The sequence below is a fragment of the Staurois parvus genome, unplaced genomic scaffold (genome assembly GCF_062004578.1).
Source record: "Staurois parvus isolate SC_StPar_1 unplaced genomic scaffold, SC_StPar_1.0 ptg001150l, whole genome shotgun sequence".
Classification (NCBI taxonomy): Eukaryota; Metazoa; Chordata; class Amphibia; order Anura; family Ranidae; genus Staurois; species Staurois parvus.
The window spans coordinates 1,250,001-1,268,646 of record NW_028318946.1 but is presented as its reverse complement, the minus strand read 5'-3'; the positions used below and the strand labels follow the sequence as shown (position 1 = coordinate 1,268,646).

Here is an 18,646-nt window from a genome sequence, read left to right as displayed (position 1 = left end):
ATCCGCTGCAAGATACGTTGGACATGTGACATAAGTTCCCACACCTTCCAGAGATAACCAAATTCCTGGGATACTTCCTAAACACCGTGAGCTGATAATTGCAGATCTTTGGCTCCAAATCCACAAGGATATTTGTTTTGTAGGCCTCTAGTTCTTCTGGTCTTAGTTGGGGTATTATTAAGGAACCATTAGGTGTGTCTTCCTTCATACTGGTCATCTACAATATCAGATGGTTATCCTGGTATCATTTTGGCCTTGAAAAAGAAAACCAAAATAAGAAGCTGACCCCAATGTGATGGAAATTTAGGTCCTCCTACAGTGCCGATTACACCCCTCTCTCGCTCCACTCATCACATCTGTTAAAAAAATTAGTATGGATTTAATCAATAAAGGGAAAACATATTATGGTGAGTTAGGGCTTGTTCCCATGAAAAGTTGGGGAGAGGTGAAACCCCAGCTTTGGTTTTTACCACTCCCCAACTGCTACCCTCTTTAGCTGAGGTGGCATCAGCCAGGGGTGTACACATGCAAAGCCACATTGTCACGATCAGGGGTCAGGCTCGAAGACCAGTTGCTATAGCAGTGGAAAGGCTCACCTGAAACCAGCAGGATAGGTACACAGGCAGGTCACTGTGGCGGAGGAGTGGGATTACCCGAGGCAGGGGCGGACTGACCATTTGGAAACTCGGGCACTGCCCGAGGGCCCGGGGTCAGTAGGGGGCCCCATGAGATGCCCCTGGTACCTTTTTCATAGGCTTTTTTGAGTTTGGGCAAGGACACAGGTGCCCCATGATCCCCTATTGCCCGGGGGCCCCATGAGTTGTCAGTCCGCCCCAGACCCGAGGTGCAGAGTCTAAGTACCAACCGATGTTCACCAGAGCTCTTGATGGTGGAGATGGATTTGGCTGCGTGTTAGCACCAGGTCGCGGTCCTCCGGATCACCCCACCAGGAGGTGAGCAGGTGGAGGTCCAGTAGTGTATAAGCAGGTATGGATCAAACAGAAGTGTGGTCCGTAAACAAGCCAAGGTCGGTAAGGAGCAGTCGCAGGTTGGGATCAGGCAGAAGCGTAGTCGAGAACAAGCCAAGGGTCAATAACGAGTGGTAGGAAAATATGGATAATAACAGAGATGACAAGGAGCGAGATACTGGCTGGAGACCACAATAATCTGGCAAACAGGAAGTGCAGAGACATGGCTTGGAGACATGGCTCAGGAAGTTCATAGGAGGACCAAGGGGTTCAAGGCTCATGACAAACAAGGTCAAGGTAGGATCATCCAAATAATTGTCAAGGGAGCTGTCCAGCATTCCAGGTCGCTCAGCAAGAAGAAACATTGCTACTCACTGCAGAAGACCTGGGTTCGGACCCAGGCTCTGACACACACTGGAAAACTAGGTGTCAGGGAAAAGAGAAAATGCCCAAGCGCACATCTATGCGCCAATGTCGGGTGCCCACCGGCCGTGCTTGTACGTACCGGCGTGCACTCCTGGTGCCAGTTGGGCTATTTAAACATCTGCTGCACTAAGAGTCCTTGCCTTCTGGTCTACCACGTTCTGATTGCTTGCCGCTCGTTGTATCCTGATCCTGTTGCCAACCTGGACTGTCTTGACTTCGCTTGAACTCCACCTGCACTGACCCAGCTTACCCTTTGACTCCGCCTTGCCTGCTCCTCCGCTATCTGCCTATGGTTGCTGACTTCTGGCCTGAACTTGGCTTCCCAATTGCTGGCTTCCTGTACCTAAACCGCCTGATAGATCCCGACCCGCCCTTGTCTGACTCCGCTACTTCTCCAGCCTGTGACTATCACTTGCTACCAGCTTTCTGCGGTTGCCAAGGTCCTGCTAATACTTTCCAGTCACCTGCATCCTCAACTGACCTGCATCCTGGTCATCTGGGCTTTCCACCTGTCGGCTGTCACCACAGATCTGCCACTCTTGGCTCTCATTCCTTCTGTTCTACATTATCAAGGGCACTGAGCAGGAGTTGTAAGAGGTCAGGCTCCTCCACCAGGTACATGACACTAGGGGTGCAACTCAAGGTTCCTATGCATCCTAGACTCACACTGAAGGTGTCGGCTAGGGAGAGCCCATCCTGACTCAATGCATCTAGTACGAAGGAAGAAAACAATCTGTCACGTACCTGAGGTTGATTTGACGTATGGCTCAAAGAAGCATGGGTGCCGCTAGGCAGATCTGCTGGAAAAAGTTTGCATTACAGTCAACCAGATAGCTGTCAACCGATCTGTTCAGGACAGATGGCAGGACCTCAGCTACCCTTAGCAAGGTAGTAGGACAAGGGCAGCGACCACAGGCAAGGTGGCACCTGAGGAAGGAACAGGATCAGGCTGGCAGGAACAGCCTGAAGAAGCGTAGTCAGGATGGCAGCCGAAGTCATACACAGGAAGGCAAGACTAGGCAGGAGCGTGGTCAAGGACAGAGCCAAGGCCAGTCATAGGAATCCAGTGGACAAGCAGGAGAGTAGACAAAGGTTCCTGAAGCTATAAAAGATCAATAAATTATATCTCCAGTCAGTCAAAGTGATGGATTACATTTTTTTACAGCAACAAATTGACAACCTTCTTACAATTCTGATGAGTCAACAAGATGATCGACAGGTAGAAATTAGACATTTTGATCTGCCTGTCAAGATTTTTAGTCAATGGTCAGCGACCGAAAAAAAACATTCAGTCCAAACGATGATTTATCCCTTCCATGCTCAACTTAAAAGAGTTTTCTATCGATGTCTGAAAGTCGAACTAAAGGGAAACTTTTTTCATTTTGGGTGGAGTAAGGGAATATATAACCCCCGTTAGTTTTTTTTTTATCATCTGTGTCCCATTGGGGAGATTTCCCTTCACTTCTTGTCCCATAGCCAAAACAAGAAGTGAAGGGAAATCCCTCCAAAGCTGGGGGAATCTAGAACTTGCGTCACCATTGGAAACTTTCCTCTCTATTATTTGTTTGAGGACAATCGAAAATTTGGGGTTTTCTTCAACTTTCACTATTGATGGTAATGGTAGACAGGACAAACAGAAAGGGTGACTCTCCCAATCGGGGGGCAATAAAAACCTCACAGGGGTTGTAATCCCACTTCACTCTACTCAAAATTTAAGAAAAAGGGTTGCCTTTAGTTATACTGTCAGTATATTGCATTGCTAATTTGATATCTCAGTCACCATTAAGTCGGTCAAACCGGTTGGTCAAACTGGTTCATGTTATCACATTATTGGCACCGGCTATATGATCAATCAGACACTGGTCAAACTGGTTGGTCAAACTGGAGGGTTGGTCAAACTGGTTCACGTTATCACATTATTGGTACTGCCTATATGGTCAATCAGACACTGGTCAAACTGGTGGGTTGGTCAAACTGGTTCACGTTATCACATTATCGGCACTGGCTATATGATCAATCGGGCACTGGTCAAACTGGTTGGTCAAACTGGTGGGTTGGTCAAACTGGTTCACGTTATCACATTATTGGCTCTGGCTATACGATCAATCAGACACTGGTCAAACTGGTTGGTCAAACTGGTGGGTTGGTCGAACTGGTTCACGTTATCACATTATCGGCACTGGCTATAGGATCAATCAGACACTGGTCAAACTGGTTGGTCAAAGTGGTTGGTCAAACTGGTTCACGTTGTCACATTATTGGCACTGGCTATAGGATCAATCAGACACTGGTCAAACTGGTTGGGCAAACTGGTGGGTTGGTCAAATTGGTGGGTTGGTCAAACTGATTTTACATTATCACATTATTGGCACTGCCTATATGATTAATCAGACACTGGTCAAACTGGTTGGTCAAACTGGTGGGTTGGGCAAACTGGTTCACGTTATCCCATTATTGGCAATGGCTATACAATCAATCAGACACTGGCCAAACTGGTTGGTTGGTCAAACTGGTTGGCCAAACTGGTGGGTTGGGCAAACTGGTTCAAGTTATCCCATTATTGGCAATGGCTATACGATCAATCAGACACTGGTCAAACTGGTTGGTCAAACTGGCTCATGTTATCACATGATTGCCTCTGGCTATACGATCAATCAGACACTAGTCAAACTGGTTGGTCAAACTGGTGGGTTGGTCGAACTGGTTCACGTTATCACATTATTGGCACTGGCTATAGGATCAATCAGTCACTGGTCAAACTGGTTGGGCAAACTGGTGGGTTGGTCAAACTGGTTCACATTATCACATTATTGGCACTGGCTATACAATCAGACACTGGTCAAACTGGTTGGTTGGTCAAACTGGTTGGCCAAACTGGTGGGTTGGGCAAACTGGTTCAAGTTATCCCATTATTGGCAATGGCTATACGATCAATCAGACACTGGTCAATCTGGTTGGTCAAACTGGCTCACGTTATCACATTATTGGCACTGCCTATATGATTAATCAGACACTGGTCAAACTGGTTGGTCAAACTGGTGGGTTGGTCAAACTGGTTCACATTATCACATTATTGGCACTGGCTATACAATCAATCAGACACTGGTCAAACTGGTTGGTTGGTCAAACTGGTTGGCCAAACTGGTGGGTTGGGCAAACTGGTTCAAGTTATCCCATTATTGGCAATGGCTATACGATCAATCAGACACTGGTCAAACTGGTTGGTTGGTCAAACTGGTTGGCCAAAGTGGTGGGTTGGGCAAACTGGTTCAAGTTATCCCATTATTGGCAATGGCTATACGATCAATCAGACATTGGTCAAACTGGTTCACGTTATCACATTATTTGCACTGGCTATATGATCAATCAGACACCGGTCAAACTGGAATCGTAATCTCTATTTTCCCATTTATGGTCAGGAGAGTCAACTGTCCACCCATCCCTCACCAAAGCCTTTAAACCTTTCCTTTCAGATTAGTACATTCCTTGAGTTCTATGTCCACCACTCATGTGGATTCATCTTGTAGGCTTTTGTCTGGACTAATGCCCTAATCTTGTCGATTGCCACTTACATTCATCCAGGTCTTAGAGTCCAGGGTGAGGTTAAGCCCAGTGATTTAGGCTAAATTGATTTTGTTGAAAAATTGCTGATTTCACAGATACAGAAACCCTAGTTTTTTTTTTTCGTTTTTTTTTAACAAAATCTATTTTTTTCTTTTTAAAAAAATCTATTTTTTATTTAAGAAAATCTATTTTTTTTTTTAAATCTATTTTTTTAAATTTACTTAAAAAGAGCATTTTGAATAAATAATTTGAGTTTTTAATTATTATTTTGATTAGTTTATTGGTTTGGTCTATTGGTGTTAGTTGTGTATTTGTCTTTTTCTAGCAAAAAAAAAAAAAAATTACTTTATTTAGATGGAGAGTTTTGTATCACACTTTTAATAGTTTAGTTTATTTTTTATGGCTTATTGAGTATTTAGTTATTTAGATTTGGGTGTATTTGAATGTTGTTTGTGTCCTTTACAGCTTTTAGTATTTTTTTTTATTGTTTTTTTTTTCTGAAAAAAGAGACTTATAAGGTCCAGAATAGCTGAACAGAGATTTTTTAAGATAATTAAAGTCCATTGCACACCAAAAGTACCTTAATTTTAATACACACAATATTATCTGAAGACCAGGGCCTCTTTTACAGCAGAATTATGTAAATGTTTCCTTACAAATAATCATAAATAATATCAAGCATGTAATGGAGAAATAATTTAATTCCTTATTTTTCAAAGATTTTATTTTCTGAATACAAAATATAAAGCGTATTAATAAAAATATTGTAAATATGTAGGCAAATAATAAAGCAAAACGGAGATCAGAATTTTATTTTTCATTATTGTTTAATTATTTAAATCTGATGGAAACACAATTGAAGGCTTAATAATAATTTTTTTAAAAAGCGACACATATAATAAAGCAGATACTGATCAATTCTTCTTGTGAAACTCTATTTAAATCTAAATGCTTGTAATTATCAGATTAAAATTTTTCTAGCCTGACCAGTCTCATACAGTCATCTCATTGGTTGTTGTAAATCCTCCTTTTTAGCCTACAGTTGTATAAAAGGATAACACTGAAAGGGAAGAAAGAGAACCAAAAGGAACTGGAGACAATATTTTATAGAAAGGTAAGAATTAAAATTTTTGTATTTGTTTATCTTTTTTCTTATCTTGTTAAGTTATTTTTTTTTTAACAATTTTTATTAAAAATTTCATTTTTTTTAGATATAATATGCTGTAAATATGTAAAAATGTTGTAACACTATAACTAATTTTAATAGTTTGTTTTTAAATTTTTTTTCTAATACTTTGTTGGGTATGCTGCTTAGCTATGAAATATTACACATTTAAATGTATTCTATTTTTTCGATTTTATTTTTTCAGAGTGACAGCATGACAGACTACAGACTATTCAGCAATATTTTTCTAATAAGTTTGTGTTTACAAGGAATTAGATCACAGGTTTGTATAGCCTCATTTAACTTCCTTATACAAGTAAAAATGCTTTCACTTTTATTCAAGAGTCGAAAACGTTAAGACATTTATTAAAAAGAAAAAATTTAATAATTTATTGCAGTCTTTTTTTAAATTAATTTTTATGGGAAATAATTCAAATATAAATCGTACAAAGTAGTCAGGTAGCAAAGAAAATAGAATATGAACAACCATTTATTGCAATCTTACCCATATGGAAGAGAAAAATATTTCCAATATATTTAGAGATATTTAGAAAAAAAAATTATACATGCGACATATATTTACAATATATTGGCCTATACGAATATATTTTCTTTGCAATTAATTTTATTATAGACAGCACAACAACAAATAAACAGTCAAAGACAAGCTGATTGACACACTACACGAATATATTTTAACATGTGTTCCAAAAAATGTAAATTAAAATATATTTTTCAAAGGCATATATTTAAAAATATATTTCTTAAAATATATTTTCCAGATATTTTTGAACATCTAAATAAATGCATTTAAACATAGATTTTTAATTATACTTGTAAATGCATTCCAAATGACACTTTGAAATATATTTCAGCATGTGCTCTGAATATATTTTTAATAATATATTCACAAATATATTAAAATATATTTTCCAGATGTTTTTGAACATAAAAAAAAAATACATTTAAACAGAGATTTTTAAATATATTTGTAAATGCATTCCAAATGACACTTTGAAATATATTTCAGCATGTGCTCTGAATATATTTTTAATAATATATTCACAAATATATTAAAATATATTTTCCAGATGTTTTTGAACATAAAAAAAAAATACATTTAAACAGAGATTTTTAAATATATTTGTAAATGCATTCCAAATGACACTTTGAAATATATTTCAGCATGTGCTCAGAATATATTTTAATAATATATTCACAGATATATGTTTTAATGCTAGAATTCATTTTAACATGAGTTTGCTTTTATAATTTTTTTTCTCTTCAACAATGTTGGGTAGAATAAAGTGTAACTAAAGACAAAACTTTTTTTTTTTTAATTTTGGATAGAGGGGGAGAAGGATTAGACCCCCTGTCAGGTTTTCATTGCCTGTGTCTGCCCATATGGAAGAGAAATATATTTCTAACATATTTAGAAAAACAAATTATACATGTGACATATATTTACAATATATTGGCCTACACGAATATATATTTAACGTGTTCCAAAAATGTAAATTAAAATATATTTTCCAAAGGCATATATTTAAAAATATATTTCTTAAAATATATTTTCCAGATATTTTTGAACATCTAAATAAATGCATTTAAACATAGATTTTTAATTATACTTGTAAATGCATTCCAAATGACACTTTGAAATATATTTCAGCATGTGCTCTGAATATTTTTTAATAATATATTCACAAATATATTAAAATATATTTTCCAGATGTTTTTGAACATAATAAAAAAATACATTTAAACAGAGATTTTTAAATATATTTGTAAATGCATTCCAAATGACACTTTGAAATATATTTCAGCATGTGCTCTGAATATATTGTAACAAGGTTAGCTCGGCAGCGGGTGTGTGTGACCCCCTGGATGGGTGCACAACACAAAAAGATAGGCACAGCACAACAATAGTGGAGGTGAAAACAAACAGGTGCAATTTATTTACAATATTTACAGAAAAAATGATAAACAAAAAGAGACATCAAAATAAATCCTGGCCAACTTGGCTACTTACTGCAACAACAGCTTTTCCCTAGCTACCCACTAGGTACAGCCTGCTGCTATACCTAGTTGCTAGTACTGGGAGGTTAGCCACACAGGCTTTGGTCTCTCTGCACACAGATAACAGGTCAGCTCCCCAGGCAGTTCAGGCACAGATCTGGTTCCAGGGTGGAGCAACTCCCTAAGCACTCTGGGAGGTTTTATAGAGGTGTTTAATGAGCCCACTACCTTCAGCTGGGCTCATTACCTCAGTGCTGAAGGACTCAGCACTTCCCTCTAGTGGTACAAATCCCCATAAAGCCTGAACCTTGGACAAATATATCTTCCATCCAGGACGCAACCAGGTGATTTCACCTGCCTACTGTCACAATATGTTTAATAATATATTCACAAATATATGTTTTAATGCTAGAATTCATTTTAACATGAGTTTGCTTTTATAATTTTTTTTCTCTTTAACAATGTTAGGTAGAATAAAGTATAACTAAAGACAAAACTTTTTTTTTTTTAATTTTGGATGGAGGGGGAGAAGGATTAGAACCCCTGTCAGGTTTTTATTGCCTGTCTCTGCCCATATGGAAGAGAAATATATTTCTAACATATTTAGAAAAAAAAATTATATATGCGACATATATTTACAATATATTGGCCTACACGAATATATTTTACCGTGTTCCAAAAATGTAAATTAAAATATATTTTTAAAAGGCATATATTTAAAAATATATTTCTTAAAATATATTTTCCAGATATTTTTGAACATCTAAATAAATGCATTTAAACATAGATTTTTAATTATACTTGTAAATGCATTCCAAATGACACTTTGAAATATATTTCAGCATGTGCTCTGAATATTTTTTAATAATATATTCACAAATATATTAAAATATATTTTCCAGATGTTTTTGAACATAATAAAAAAATACATTTAAACAGAGATTTTTAAATATATTTGTAAATGCATTCCAAATGACACTTTGAAATATATTTCAGCATGTGCTCTGAATATATGTTTAATAATATATTCACAAATATATGTTTTAATGCTAGAATTCATTTTAACATGAGTTTGCTTTTATAATTTTTTTTCTCTTTAACAATATTAGGTAGAATAAAGTATAACTAAAGACAAAACTTTTTTTTTTTTAATTTTGGATGGAGGGGGAGAAGGATTAGAACCCCTGTCAGGTTTTTATTGCCTGTCTCTGCCCATATGGAAGAGAAATATATTTCTAACATATTTAGAAAAAAAAATTATATATGCGACATATATTTACAATATATTGGCCTACACGAATATATTTTAACGTGTTCCAAAAATGTAAATTAAAATATATTTTCCAAAGGCATATATTTTTTTAAATATATTTTCCAGATATTTTTGAACATCTAAAAAAATTTATTTAAACAGAGATTTTTAAATATATTTGTAAATGCATTCCAAATGACACTTTGAAATATATTTCAGCATGTGCTCTGAATATATTTTTAATAATATATTCACAAATATATTAAAATATATTTTCCAGATGTTTTTTGAACAACTAAAAAGAATACATTTAAACAGAGATTTTTATATATATTTTTATATATATTTGTATTTTTAAATGCATTCCAAATGACACTTTGAAATATATTTCAGCATGTGCTCTGAATATATGTTTAATAATATATTCACAAATATATGTTTTAATGCTAGAATTCATTTTAACATGAGTTTGCTTTTATAATTTTTTTTCTCTTTAACAATGTTAGGTAGAATAAAGTATAACTAAAGACAAAACTTTTTTTTTTTTTAATTTTGGATGGAGGGGGAGAAGGATTAGAACCCCTGTCAGGTTTTTATTGCCTGTGTCTGCCCATATGGAAGAGAAATATATTTCTAACATATTTAGAAAAAAAAATTATATATGCGACATATATTTACAATATATTGGCCTACACGAATATATTTTAACGTGTTCCAAAAATGTAAATTAAAATATATTTTTAAAAGGCATATATTTAAAAATATATTTCTTAAAATATATTTTCCAGATATTTTTGAACATCTAAATAAATGCATTTAAACATAGATTTTTAATTATACTTGTAAATGCATTCCAAATGACACTTTGAAATATATTTCAGCATGTGCTCTGAATATATTTTTAATAATATATTCACAAAAATATTAAAATATATTTTCCAGATGTTTTTGAACATAAAAAAAAAATACATTTAAACAGAGATTTTTAAATATATTTGTAAATGCATTCCAAATGACACTTTGAAATATATTTCAGCATGTGCTCAGAATATATTTTAATAATATATTCACAGATATATGTTTTAATGCTAGAATTCATTTTAACATGAGTTTGCTTTTATAATTTTTTTTCTCTTTAACAATATTAGGTAGAATAAAGTATAACTAAAGACAAAACTTTTTTTTTTTTTATTTTGGATGGAGGGGGAGAAGGATTAGAACCCCTGTCAGGTTTTTATTGCCTGTGTCTGCCCATATGGAAGAGAAATATATTTCTAACATATTTAGAAAAAAAAATTATACATGCGACATATATTTACAATATATTGGCCTACACGAATATATATTTAACGGGTTCCAAAAATGTAAATTAAAATATATTTTCCAAAGACATATATTTAAAAATATATTTTTTTAAATATATTTTCCAGATATTTTTGAACATCTAAAAAAATGCATTTAAACATAGATTTTTAAATATACTTGTAAATGCATTCCAAATGACACTTTGAAATATATTTCAGCATGTGTTCTGAATATATTTTTAATAATATATTCACAAATATATTAAAATATATTTTTGAAATGTATTGAATATGGCCAAAATTGTAGTATTTGAAATATATGCCAATATATTTGGGAAGAATATATTAAGAATGTATTTTTTAAATATTTTTTTTTCCATCTGGGTAAGCACTTAATTTTTATATATAGTACATTTTAATAATAATATGTACTGCATTTTTTTCTCAGTTATTCTTTGTAGTATTTTATATAAATGTTTAATATATTTCAGGAATCATAGCAAACTGCATACATTTGGGCTTTAATATATTAGTAGAAGAATGCTTAATTATTTTTTTTTATTTTTTTTTTTACCATAGAGTCAAGTAAAAGGTAAGATAAAATCTATATTTTTTAATACTTTATAAAGACTTATTTTGATATGGTGGTTAGGATATCTGGAGGGAGATTTTTTTTAATTATATACAGGCAGTCCCCGAGCTACGAACATTCGAGTTGCAAACGACTTGTAAGGAGGGAGATGCGGGAAGTGAGAGGAAATCTACCCCCAGGATGGGAAATTCATTCCTGAGTTGTCATGAATGCGGGGGGAGGGGCAGTCTGGGATATTTTCCTCGGGCGCTGAATGACCTTGTCCCCGCACTGGTCGGGATCCCCGCAGAGCCATTTCTGTCTTTGTTTTCCAGACTGTCCGCTGGAAATGGATCAGTGCTGTCCAGCAGTGCCACCCATCAGTGCTGCTTATCAGTGCCACCTATTAGTGCCCATCATTGCTGCATATCAGTGCATCATCACTGCCTCCTCATTAATGCCCACCAGTGCTGCCTCATCAGTGCAACCTATCAGTCTCATTTCATCAGTGCAAATCAGTGCTGCCTATCAGTGCCCATCAACGCAGCCTATCAGTGCCTATCACTGCCTCCTCATCAATGCCCACCAGTGCTGCCCATCAGTGACCATCAGTGCTGCCTATCAGTGCATCATCACTGCCTCCTCATCAATGCCCAACAGTGCTGCCTCATCAGTGCAACCTATCAGTCTTATCTCATCAGTGCAAATCAGTGCTGCCTATCAGTGCCCATCAACGCAGCCTATCAGTGCCTATCACTGCCTCCTCATCAATGCCCACCAGTGCTGCTCTTCAGTGACCATCAGTGCTGCCTATCAGTGCTGCCTATCAGTGCCCATCATTGCTGCATATCAGTGCATCACCACTGCCACCTCATCAGTGCCCACCAGTGCCACCTCATCAGTGCTACCTATCAGTGCCACCTTATCAGTGCCCACCAGTGCTGCTTCATTAGCGCCGCCTCATCAGTGCTACCTATCAGTCTCACCTCATCAGTGCCCATCAGTGCTGCCTATCAGTGCTGCCTATTAATGCCCATCAGTGCTGCATATTAGTGCATCATCACTGCCTCCTCATCAATGCCCACCAGTGCCGCCTTGTCAGTGCTACCTATCAGTGCCACCTTATCAGTGCCCATCAGTGCTGCCTATTAATTCCCTATCATTAGTGCATCATCACTGCCTCCTCATCAGGGGCGGACTGACCATTCGAAAACTCGGGCACTGCCCGAGGGCCCAGGGTCAGTAGGGGGCCCCATTAAATGCCCCTGGTACCTTTTTATAGGCTTTTTTGGGTGTGCTTTAAGTGTGGGCAAGGACACAGGGGCCCCATGATCCCCTATTGCCCGGGGGCCCCATGAGTTGTCAGTCCACTCCTGCTCCTCATCAATGCCCACCAGTGCCGCCTTGTCAGTGCTACCTATCAGTGCCACCTTATCAGTGCCCATTAGTGTAGCCTATCAGTACTGCCTATCAGTGCCCATCAGTGCAGCCTATCAGTACTGCCTATCAGTGCCCATCAGTGTAGCCTATCAGTGCCTATCAGTACTGCCTATCAGTACTGCCTATCAGTACTGCCTATCAGTGCCCATCAGTGTAGTCTATCAGTACTGCCTATCAGTGCCCATCAGTGTAGTCTATCAGTACTGCCTATCAGTGCCCATCAGTGTAGTCTATCAGTACTGCTTATCAGTGCCCATCAGTGCAGCCTCATCAACGCACATCAGTGAAGTAGAAAAATTACCTGTTTGCAAAATTTTATAATAGAAACAAAGAAACTTTTTATTTTTTGCTCTTTTTTGCTATTTTTTACAACGCAAAAAATAAAGCCCCCAGCGATGATTAAATACCACCAAAAGAAAGCTCTATGTGTGAAAAAAAATGATAAAAATGTCATATGGGTACAGTGTTGCATGACCGCGCAATTGTCATTCAAAGTGCGACAGCGCTGAACCTTGGCCTGGGCAGGAAGGGGGTAAAAGTGCGCGGTAGGCAAGGGGTTAAGTAGAAACAGGCAGTCAGGTCATGTGATCTCATGTAAATTCGATACTATTTTAATGGTGTCTGCTATGCGGGGTTTCCCACACAGAAGAAAAATATATTTTAAATATATTTTGAAAAATACATTCTTAATATATTCTTCCCATATATATTGACCTATATTTCAAATACTACAATTTTGGCCATATTCAATATATTTAAAAAACATATTTGAATATATTTGTGAATATATAATTAAAAATATATTCAGAACACACGCTGAAATATATTTCAATGTGTCATTTGGAATGCATTTACAAATATATTTAAAAATCTCTGTTTAAATGTATTTATTTTTAGATGTTCAAAATATCTGGAAAATATATTTTAATATATTTGCGAATATATAATTAAAAATATATTCAGAATACATGCTAAAGTATATTTCAAAGTGTCATTTGGAATGCATTTACAAATATATTTAAAAATCTCTGTTTAAATGTATTTTTTTTTAGATGTTCAAAAATATACGGAAAATATTTTAAAAAATATATTTTTAAATATATGCCTTTTGAAAATATATTTTAATTTACATTTTTTGGAATACATGTTAAAATATATTCGGGTAGGCCAATATATGGTAAATATATGTCGCATGTATAATTTTTTTTTCTAAATATATTGGAAATATATTTCTCTTCCATATGGGTTGCCAGTGTATACTTACCCAACTATGACCAACCGTGCACAAGTATCTGTATTTTGATGGATTTAATGGGCTTTGCGAACAATGTCGTAATTTGGGGTGGCTTTCATTTTATACCTAACCAAGACATACTGTAGATACAACTGCATCTAGGGGATCAAACATCACCCATATGGAAGAGAAATATATTTCCAATATATTTAGAAAAAAAAATTATACATGCAACATATATTTACGCGAATATTATTGGGTTGACTGATAATGCTATATTTTTGGTCAGCAATTTTAAATATTAAATGTGAAATATTTTATTAAAACCCATAGGGAAAAAAAATATATTTGAAATATATTTTTAAAATATTCTTCCCAAATATATTTACATACAGTTGTGACCAAAATTATTCAACCCCCAATGCTGTAAAGGGGTTTAGGGACTATAGTGTACATTTGGAATTGTATTCAGAATCAAATCCTACAAGGACGTTGTAACTACCCAAATGCAACTAAAATGACATCAATTGTTTATGTAATACAGTAGTAAATGGTTCTTATGTGGTTTCTTCATTGCCACAATTATTCAACCCCTTAAAGACTACCACTCTGAAGAACAGAGGTTCATACAGGTGCTTTCCATCAGGTATTGAAAACACCTGTGGATGTCACCGAGCAGCAATCAAGCATAATAAGCACCAATTAGGCAGCTTTAAAATGACTGTGATACTCAGCTCCTTCTAGACATTTACTGGTGTGGTTACAAACATGGTGAAGGCAAGAGAATGGTCCAGGAAGACAAGAGAAGAGGTGATTTCTCTTCACAGGAAGGGCAATGGCTATAAGAAGATTGCAAAGATGTTAAACATACCAAGAGACACCTTAGGAAGCATCATTCGCAAATTCAAGGCAAAGGGCACTGTTGAAACGCTACCTGGTCGTGGCAGAAAGAAGATGCTGACTTCGACTGCTGTGCGCTACCTGAAGCGTAGAGTGGAGAGAAGTCCCCGTGTGACTGCTGAGGAACTGAGAAAAGATTTGTCAGATGTGGGTACAGAAGTTTCAGCCCAGACAATAAGACGCACACTGCGTAATGAAGGCCTCCGTGCCAGAACTCCCAGGCGTACCCCCTTGCTGTCTCCAAAGAATAAGAAGAGTCGACTGCAGTATGCCAAAAGCCATGTGGACAAACCACAAAAGTTGTGGGATAGTGTTCTGTGGACTGATGAAACAAAATTAGAACTGTTTGGGCCCATGGATCAACGCTATGTTTGGAGGAGGAAGAACAAGGCCTATGATGAAAAGAACACCTTGCCTACTGTGAAGCATGGTGGAGGGTCAATCATGCTTTGGGGCTGTTTTGCTTCTGCAGGTACAGGGAAGCTTCAGCGTGTGCAAGGTACCATGAATTCTCTTCAGTACCAGGAGATATTGGATGGAAACGTGATGCAGTCCGTCACACACCTGAGGCTTGGGAGACGTTGGACCTTTCAACAGGACAATGATCCCAAGCATACCTCCAAGTCCACTAGAGCATGGTTGCAGAGGAAAGGCTGGAACATTTTGGAGTGGCCATCGCAGTCACCAGACTTAAATCCGATTGAGAACCTCTGGTGGGACTTAAAGAAAGCAGTTGCAGTGCGCAAGCCTAAGAATGTGACTGAACTGGAGGCCTTTGCCCATGAAGAATGGGCGAAGATACCCGTAGATCGCTGCAAGACACTTGTGTCAAGCTATGCTTCACGTTTAAAAGCTGTTATAACTGTAAAAGGATGCTGTACTAAGTACTAAGATTGAATGTCACTTGGGGGTTGAATAAAACTGATAATGCTGTGAGCACAGAAAAGACATTTGTGGTTATTTCATTATAACTGTTATGTTATATTTGTCTGACCTACAAGTGCCTCTTTAATGTAAATGTAAGCAAGATGACTGAATGATCAAAAGCAATGTCAAACTGGCCAAAACACTCAATTTCAGTGGGGGTTGAATAATTTTGGTCACAACTGTATATTTGCAATGCTACAATTTTGTCCACATTCAATATAATAAAAAAAATAAGTTTCAAATGTGATGTATGTACAAATATATATATATATATATATATATATATATATATATATGTGTGAAAAACAATAAAAACTGTTAATTATAAAAAACAAATTTCATATGTGATGTATGTATCTACAGTATATATATGTGAAAACCAATAAAAACTGTTAATTATAAAGAAAGAAAAAAATATATATATATATTGAAATATATTTATTGAAATATATTGAATATGGCCAAAATTGTAGTATTTCAAATATATTTTTCTTCCATGTGGGAAAGTTTGATGTTAAAGTAATTAAATAAATTCATTATATAATGTTATAAAAAAAATGCTGCCTTAAAAATGCAAAGTGCAAGAAGGCAATTAATATTTTAGTTAATTTGTAGTTGAAATACAACAATGCTTAAAATTAAAAAAAATGTTCTTGATTTGTAGGACTTGATTGCACCGATATATGGCAGCAAAACAGCAATGCGCCTAGTGGAGTCTATCTTATTCAACCAGCTGGAGCTGATGTTCCCTTTCAGGTAAGACCACAACCAGAAGCAAACCTAGAACCTTTAGGGTCCTATGACCATAAATGGCACCCCTGACCTCCAACTGAGGCTCTTCCCGCTGATCCTGGGGCCCTTTATTTCCGTTTCCGGGACCTTTATTACAGTCCCACAGCAACATGTCTGTCCTGCCATCTTGGAACCCCCCTCATGGTGGCAGAATGCCAGGGCCTGGTCGTAAGTGCAGCCTTTACGACTATGGTAGTTCTGTCATTGGAGTCAGTAATTTTTCATTTTTGTTATTTTTTTTTAACCATTGAATTTTATTTTTTTTGACAATTTAATTTTTTTTTTTACAATTATTTAAGAACCCCATTGGGGGTGGGGCTTTGGTGAGTTATCACACACACACACATATATATATAGTTATATATATAAAAGTGGAATAAGTTAGCGCTGGAAATAATGTAATATAACAGCGGCTACGCACCAAAGGCACCATATAAGACCTTTTACACATATATATATACAGTTGCAAGAAAAAGTATGTGAACCCCTTGGGATTACGTGGAGTTTTGCATGAATTGGGCATAAAATGTGCTCTGAACGTTATCTAAGTCACAACAATAGAGGAACACAGTCTGCTGAACATAATACTACACAAACATTAGATGTTGCCATGGTTTAATTGCACATAACATGTAAACATTCACAGTGCAGGGAGGAAAAAGTATGTGAACCTTTGTACTTAATAACTGGTTGACCCTCCTTTGGCAGCAATAACCTCAACCAAACATTTGTTGTAGTTGCAGATCAGACCTGCACAACGATCTGGAGTCATTTTGGACCACTCCTCTTCACAAAACTGTTTCAGTGTAGCAATATTCTTGGGATGTCTGGTGTGAATCGCTCTCTTAAGGTCATGCCACAGCATTTCAATCGGGTTGAGGTCAGGACTCTGACTGGGCCACTCCAGAAGGCGTATTCTGTGCTGTTGCAGCCATTGTTTTGTTGAATTACTTGTATGCTTTGGGTCATTGTCCTGTTGCATTACCCATCCTCTGCGGAGCTTCAGTTGGAGGTCAGATGGTCGTACATTTTCCTGCAAAATGTCTTGATAAACTCTGGAATTCATTTTCCCATCAATGACAACAATCCGTCCAGGCCCTGAGGCAGCAAAGCAGCCCCAAACCATGATGCTCCCTCCGCCATGTTTCACAGTGGGGATGAGGTTTCGATGTTGGTGTGCTTTGCCTTATTTTCTCCACACATAGTGTTGTGTGTTCTTCCCAAACAACTCAATCTTGGTTTCATCTGCCCACAGTATATTTTGCCAGTAGTGCTGTGGAACATCCAGGTGCTCTTTTGCAAACTTCAAACGTGCTGCAATATTCTTTTTGGACAGCAATGGCTTCCTCCGTGGTGTCCTACCATGTACTCCATTCTTCTTTAATGCTTTCCTTATTGTAGATGTGTCAACAAAAATGTTAGCATGTGCCAGAGATTTCTGTAGGTCTTTAGCTGACACTCTGGGATTCTTCTTTACCTCATGCAGCATTCTGCGCTGTGCTCTTGCAGTCATTTTTACAGGACGACCACGCCTAGGGAGAGTAGCAACAGTGCTAAACTTTCTCCATTTGTAGACAGTCTGTCTTACCATGGACACATGAACATCAAGGCTTTTGGAGATACTTTTGTAACCCTTTCCAGCTTCATGCAAGTCAACAATTCTTGATCGTAGGTCTTCTGAGAGCTCTGTTCTGCAAGGCATGGTTCACATCAGACAGTGCTTCTTGAAACCAGTAAACCCAGAACAGGTGTGTGTTTTTTAAGGGCAGGACAGCTGTCAGCAACACATCCAATATCATCACACTGATTGGAGTCAAGGTTGGCTCACTCCTGGCTCCAATTAGCTCTGGGAGAAGTCATTAAGCTAGGGCCTCACATACTTTTTCCTCCCTGCACTGTGAATGTTTACATGTTATGTGCAATTAAACCATGGCAACATCTAATGTTTGTGTAGTATTATGTTCAGCAGACTGCGTTCTTCTATTGTTGTGACTTAGATGATGTTCAGAGCACATTTTATGCCCAATTCATGCAAAACTCCACGTAATCCCAAGGGGTTCACATACTTTTTCTTGCAACTGTAT

The 18,646-nt window shown here is 36.8% G+C and overlaps 1 protein-coding gene across 1 annotated transcript in view; it reads left to right on the top strand.

Moving 5' to 3' along the window:
- The first annotated feature begins 1,204 nt into the window (after positions 1-1,204).
- The window catches only part of LOC149439175 (angiopoietin-related protein 5-like), a 32,531-nt gene continuing 15,089 nt past the window's right edge, over positions 1,205-18,646 (top strand). The window contains exons 1-2 of the mRNA XM_089659339.1: positions 1,205-1,265; positions 16,435-16,526. Of these exons, the coding sequence (XP_089515465.1) occupies positions 1,205-1,265; positions 16,435-16,526 (153 nt within the window). The remainder of the gene's footprint in view (positions 1,266-16,434; positions 16,527-18,646) is intronic.